This window comes from Protopterus annectens, chromosome 10.part0, assembly GCF_019279795.1.
Source record: "Protopterus annectens isolate FY-2018-M chromosome 10.part0, PAN1.0, whole genome shotgun sequence".
NCBI classification, from domain to species: Eukaryota; Metazoa; Chordata; order Ceratodontiformes; family Protopteridae; genus Protopterus; species Protopterus annectens.
The window spans coordinates 1,180,281,253-1,180,288,752 of record NC_056744.1 but is presented as its reverse complement, the minus strand read 5'-3'; the positions used below and the strand labels follow the sequence as shown (position 1 = coordinate 1,180,288,752).

The following is a 7,500-nucleotide window of genomic DNA, read 5'->3' as shown; positions in this document are numbered from 1 at the left end:
TCTAAAAAGTAATTCCATTACCAAATATGTATTGTATTTATTTTCTTTGAGTATCATACTAAAGATATTTATAAAAAAAATGTCCTGTGGATTCCCAGTTGACACAGAGGTTAACATAAAACATTGAAATTTGTAGTGCAATAAATTAGGTGAGTGCTTTTTCCCCTACCTTCTCGCTGTTGTTCCAAGTCTCTATTTCTGTCCTGAATATCAGCCAAGTGTCTTTCATGAGCTGCAACCATCTCACGCATACGATTCTGGTACTCCAGCTCTCTGTTGGGCTGAAGGTCTCCTTCACCCTGTAGGTACATGTCAGCATTACAAACAGTATGTTAGAAAATGTTAAGCAACTTAGTTTCTGTTGACAGTAAAATTAAATAATTTTGGTACTCTAAGCTACCTTCAGGGAACAAAATTTATAGCAAAAAGTATTTTAAACTGAAACCTAGTTTTGGTGGATGAATGCACTTAAAAGCAGTGTCCCATAACTCTGAAGTCATAGTACCTGGCCATTATAAAATAGTTTAGATTTTATAAAAAGAATGTCTTGCTAATCTGACAGGATGGCTATCTCTTTTGAAGCATATTCTCCTGTGACTTCAAATCTAGCTGTCCCTGATGTCCACCTTCTGCTGAGCCTTCTGTAGCTCTAAAAAAATTAACTTACATGAACCTTTTGAATTCTTTGTTTTTTTTTTTGTTGTTGTTGCTTTTTTATCTTTCATATCAACCATCTTTTGATACTAATTCCATGTGCCTTACCAAAACAGAAATCAACTTTTCTGTACATTTGTAATGGGCAATGTAAAAACAGCAATAAATTGGGAGGTAGGTGCACTGGAATGATAGAAATGTTACAAAACAAGCTATTTCTTCATTTATGAATATCAATTTCTGATACGATGTTTAGAATAATTTCTGTAGTCCTTCCTCAGACTGTGATCCATTGCAGCTACAGTAAGTACACAGCTAGGAAGACAAGGTTGAGATTCACTTGCTTGGCTTGATCCATGCATTACACTATGGTGCTTTCCCCCAAATAGAGCACCCTGCTGCAGTAGTGCAGGCCTCAGCATGCAGCTACATCCTGCATCCTGGAATCCATGAGTTACACTATGGTGCTTTCCCCACATAAAGAACCCTGCTGCAGCAGTGCAGGCCTCAGCATGCAGCTACAGCCTACATCCTGGAAACCATAAGTTACACTATGGTGCTTTCCCCACATAGAGCACCTTGCTACAGCAGTGCAGGCCTCAGCATGCAGCTATATCCTGCATCCTGGAATCCATGAGTTACACTATGGTGCTTTTCCCACATAGAGTATCTTGCTACAGCAGTGCAGGCTTCAGCATGCAGCTATATCCTGCATCCTGGAATCCATGAGTTATACTATGGTGCTTTCCCCACATAGAGAACCTTGCTACAGCAGCGCAGGCCTCAGCATGCAGCTACAGCCTACATCCTGGAATCCACTAATGTGCTTTCCCCACACAGAGCACCTTGCTATAGCAGTGCAGGCCTCAGCATGCAGCTACATCCTGCATCATGGATACAGTGGGCACTTTGAAGACCCCTTATATTTTCCAAATTATTAAATATGAACTCCCTTCTGGAGGAATAGAAAGGAAATCCAGATGTCTTAAATATGAAAATAGCTGGTACTTGAAAATGCATTATCAATGCAACAAGCAGTATTGTAGTAATGGCATCAGATTGAAGGGAGCTGTGAATGAGTGTAAAAAGTGATGCGTGGAGTCTAGTGACATGGACCAACATGAATGAGTGTAAAACGTGATGTGTGGAGTCTAGTGGCATGGACCAACATGAATGAGTGTAAAAAGTGATGCGTGGAGTCTAGTGGCATGGACCAACATGAATGAGTGTAAAAAGTGATTCATGGAGTCTAGTGGCATGGACCAATGTGAATGAGTGCAAAAAGTGATGTATGGAGTCTAGTGGCATAGACCAACAAATGACTCATCATATTTAAGCCAGGAAAGTAAGTACAAGATAAATAAAATACCACTAACAGATGGTACCACTAGTCTATGGAGGAGTATGTCTTGCCTACCGGAAATACAGAGACTAAGTCACAGAATAATGCTAGTATTGCATCTAATTCAACATTGGGACTTCAACATGCAACTGCAGGTATTGCTTCCAATAAGGTCTGGGAATAACTTATAGGAGAATGAAACCGCTGTCGTAATGGTCTTTTTCATAATATTGGTGGTTCTAGTACTGTTTGTTTGCCTGCAAAAGCCTGTAACTTAAAAGAAAAATTAGAAATGCTGCTAAAGAAAGAAACCAGTACGCACATTAATTTGTTATATTTGCAATGTTGTATTGAACTTAATATTGCCCCTAGGGGATTGAGAGCATCTAAATTCCCCACGACACCTTTCGATGAAGGGAATCCTGACGATATGGTGTTTAAGAAAAGGTGGATAGATGCGGCTCATCAATGTTCCATGCAATGGATTAAAATTCTTATAGATAAAGACCACCTTAAGAAACAACAACTAAAGGCTCTGTCTGTCAGTGCAGATCTTCACAAACTGGTTTCTGCTTCAAAGTTGGATGATATGTTACAGGAAATCAATACAAAATTGACTAAACTTGAACATGAGTTAACTGACTATAAAGTTAAGAAAATAAATAGAGATGTAAAGGATTATAGTTTAGATCAAGCGTTTCTGTGGAAACACAAGAATAGGACGTCCCGCACACAATGAGGGAGGGACAGAAGTTATTTTAACAGCTCTGCTTCTGGTTCTGTGTCCTTTGCTATGTGGGATGAAATAGAAGATCGTGAATACAGTGTAAATACTGAAGAACACTTTCCTGAATTACCCATAGCCCAAAATCTAGAAGATTTAGAACAACGGTTTTGGAACAGGCAAAATAATGATCGAGATGAATCTAATAACTATGGAAACTTAGTCAGAATGATAGGGAACAGCAAAATAACTCCAGTAGGAACTTTAAAAGACAATATAACAACAAAAAAAAAAAAAACACGCTGGACTTAATATATATATTGATAAAAATGCTGTGTCTGTTTTGAATATTTCCAATTGTGATATTTCTGATACTGTTATGTCTATTCTTAGTTTAGGACTTAAATATATTCCTACAACTCTACCAAAATTACACATGTTGAAAACTGAAGTTTTTTTGCTTAGTAGGAAACTGCACCTAATTATTTTTTTAAAAAAATGTTAATGTGCAGTGTGAGAGTGAGTTAATGGATTAAAGTACAGTCAGAAAACTCATTTTTTTCATGTTGTTCTGTGTTGGATGATTTGGAGGAACAAGATAGTAATACATATGGCAAATTGGACACCAGTACAATTATAGTTAAGAGTCAATCTATTCCTCCATTTGTAAATAACAGCATACAAGCATATATTTCTTTGGTCAATTTAGAGGTAGATCAACTTTATAATGATTGTATGAGTAATAAATCTGAAATAGAGTGTAATTTAACCAAAGAACAATGGATAGAATTTTGTGAATTCTGTGCAAACAAAAATGTAGTTGTTAAACCGTCGGACAAAGGAAATCAGATTGTAATTTTACATTATACGCAATATTTAGACATTTGTTATTCTCATCTTAATAATACTGATGTATATAAAAATGTGATATTTCAGAATATTATAAAGCTATTGATGAGTATCAGTTACTGCTACATAAGGGACAACGGTTAGGGTATTTTACTGCTGAGGATGTATCCAAGAAATTTCAGATTGATAATAGTAAAATTGCAGTGTTTTATTGTGTTCCTAAAACTCACAAAGGCTTGGGGAACCTGAGCGGAAGGCCCATAGTATCTGCAGAAAAATATTTTCTGAGATCTATTAACAATTTGTTGCATGAACATTTGAAAAAATATGTGTTGGGTATTCCTTCCTATGTTAGGGATAGCCAGGATTTCTTAAGTAAAATACAAAATTTAAAATGGTATAATTCCATGTTTTGGTTGTGCTTAGATGTTCAAAGTCTTTACACAAATATTAAACATGATATAGGAACACAAGCTTTACTGTATTTTTTGAAAGAGTTTCCCATGTCACATTTTATTATTGAGTTAGTATATTTTTGTTTAAAAAATTATGTGTTTATGTTTAAAGGGAAATTTTTCATCAGCTATAGCTTTTGCCCCCATGTATGCCAGTTTAGTTATGGCTAAATTTGAATTAGAATATATATATATATATATATATATATATATATATATATATATATATACACACACACACACACACACACACACACACACACACACACACACACACACACACACACACAATTTTTATTAAAGGAGTGTAATTTTATATTTGAGATTTATAGATGATTTAATTTTTTTGTGTCAAGGAAGTATGGAAGAAGATAATACATTTATAAATGATTTGCAAGTTAATAACATGGGATTTCAATTTGATGGAATACAGTTAGGGCCTAATGTTAATTTCTTGGACATCCAGTTGGATGGATTTAATACAACTTTATATCATAAGTTTGATTATAGGAATCAATTTTTATATGGTATTAGTTGCTACCCTGAACATCTATTGGCTGTATTACCTTATAATGAATTTCTGAGAATACACAGGTTGTGCAGTAATGATATGACTTTCTATGATCAAGTAAATATAGCTGAACAAATGTTTTATAGCAGAGGTTATGATGTACAACAAGTAACTGAGGTTAAAATTAAAATAATTAAGATGAGCAAAGGATGTGATAAAAAGACCAATAATGCATTTTATTTGGGAGATAAACCATATGTGGAAAAAACACACTCAACAAGAAGTCAGTTTTGTTACTACTTTTACTGTATTAACAAATAAAATAGTAGAATGTGTCAAACAATTTTGGCCTATATTATTAAGAGATAAGGACCTAAGGCATTTATTGCCTGGACAGGTTAAAATCTCTTATAAAAGAGCAAGAAATTTGAAAGACATGGTAGTACATAATCACTTTCTTCTTCCATCAAGTAATTTAAATTTAGCTCTAATGGCCAAAAAAGGCACATTTTCTTGTAGTAAATGTTCCATTTGTAGGCATATAGTGTGTTATTTTCCATATGTAAACAGAGTAAAATTTGTACCCAGAAATAATTGTTCTTGTTGCACAGGGTCATTTATATATTAAAATGTTCTTGCAATTTGTTCTATATAGGTGAGACCTACAGGAGTTTTAAAACTCGATTACAAGAACATGTGAGAGATATTAAAAATAAGAAGATGGAGAGCCCTTTGGGAGCACATTTTTTACAGTATCATAATTCTAATCCTGACATGCTTAAAGGCTCTATTTTAGAAAAGGTAGAAGTTTTAATTGGGGGACATATAAATATTAAAGACAAATTGCTTAAGAAAGAGACTTTATTTATTTTAAAATATGGCACTTTGGAGCCCTTTGGGCTCAATAAAGAATGCAATTGGAGATACATGATTTAAATAATTAATTGTTTTATTGACTGATTGATAATTAAGGATGTATTTATACTGGTTTAGTAGAATGTGTTATTACTCTTGGAAGGCTTCTTTGCCAAGGCGCTAAGTGGTGTTTATTAAACAGTTTTATCTGTGGCTGATCTGTTAGTGGTATTTTATTTAATTCATTTTTTTATTTTTATTGTTTGTGGTTTTGAAGTTAGCACAAGGTACTGTATGAGGAAAAGGACAGCCCAGCTGTGCAAGGTGACTAGACATGCATTACTAACTTTTCCCACCAGATCAGTGTGTTTATTTATCTATTTATTTACTTCCTTATTTTCTTGTTGGCTGTCTTGCTCATCATTGTCTTATGCTCTCATTTTAAGGGAGGTAAAACATGACTTGTATACAATAATGAAAATTTGTTCCAGACACCTGGGAAATTCCAGTCTGTTTTTGAGGTATGTGGAGAAGCTTCTCATTCGAGGAAAGAAGAACAAGTAGGTACAATTATGCAGATGGAGTTAGAGGACACTGTAGTATGCAATTCTTTTTTCCAGTGAAGTGCCAGATATTCTAATGGAATAGAAGAAGAAAGATTTGTAGCTGCCGAAGACTTTTGGAGCTGTCAGCTCTGTTATCATACTGGAATAGAATTCAGACTGTAACTTAGGCAACCAGGTTTCAAGTAGTCTCTCAGGTGCATACTGGAGTTGGCATGGGGGAAGAGAGGAATGACATGGCTTGGCTGGTTCCTTTCTATGGACAAGCCTGGATAGTATTCTTATCCTACATATGATCACTCACACCACACACACACACACACACACACACACACACACACACACACACACACACACACACAGAAAGACTCATTCTTCAGGACAATTTGAACATAATTAGTTCACATGCCCTCATATCTTTGGGATGTGGAAGGAAGCTGGATAGGCTGCCTTCTGGGTGGAGTTTGCATATCCCCCTCATACCTGCAAGGCGTTTTTGCTGAAAGTTCCAGTTTCCCACCAAAACCCTTGCAGAGATAAGAGGACATGCAAAGTCTACACAGAAGGCACCCTATTCTAGAAAAAAAAACAGCAAACCAGATGCTGTGAACCATCCATCATTAAAAATTGATAAAATGTTAAAACAAGTGAGAATTGGGGATAAGTATGTCTGACTGTTGACTATTTCTTTGAAGACTAGCAATCCCTGGCCATATCCCTGAATGCTTATTTTTTCCAAGATCGCTGGAATCCTTTCCCTGTGGTGCGGTGACTTGCAGTTGTTTCTATTAGTAAAGGAGGTATGGAACCAAAATTACCTCAGTGGTGAATTGTAAATATTGAGAAATAGGATTTCTTTGAAGTTGTTTTCGATGATTATTCATGATTTCATAGTCTTTGACGCAGTCTATATGTAAATAACTTACACTGATAACTGTAGATCTAAACTGCAAACTAAAAACAATATTTTACATTAAAAATCACCAGGATGTGTAGTAACAAATGTCACCCCGGTGTGATGTTGGCCAACATTTTAATTATGTTATACCTCGTATTTTTCAAGAAATAAATGCTTATATGAAACAAGTTGTTTTTAATAAGATGAGATTTTAAAACGACAGACAGACTAATGTCCATTAGGAGGCGTCTATCCCCAGCACCCCCCACCATAGGACTGCAAGACTCTTAAAACTGCATATAGCGGGGGGTGCAGGGGGGTGGCAGACCCCCTGCTGGATGTGTGTAGCCATCATTCACTGACATTAAGTCTATAATGCTGGACATTAGAGTTTCAGATTTTTTACTTTAAAATGCTTAAACAGTTTACTGTTCATAAAGTACAAATTTAGAGTAACATTTAAAAAGAAATCTCAACCACCGCTCTTAACTAACAGCCCAAAAAGTATGTCAGTCAAGTTGGCACCACCCACACTTGCACAAACTAGGATAGTGAATCCTAAAGTAAACTAAAACTAGAGGTAATTGGAGTATTTTCTGGTTAAATCAAAGTTTTGCAATAGTTTAGATCAATTTGTAACTTTATTAAC

General features: G+C 35.4%; 1 protein-coding gene across 1 annotated transcript in view; it reads right to left on the bottom strand.

The window, feature by feature from the left end:
- CCDC17 (coiled-coil domain containing 17) overlaps positions 1-7,500 on the bottom strand; it is a 785,488-nt gene that overhangs the window by 669,119 nt on the left and 108,869 nt on the right. The window contains exon 5 of the mRNA XM_044086848.1: positions 170-299. Coding sequence (XP_043942783.1) covers positions 170-299 — 130 coding nt within the window. The remainder of the gene's footprint in view (positions 1-169; positions 300-7,500) is intronic.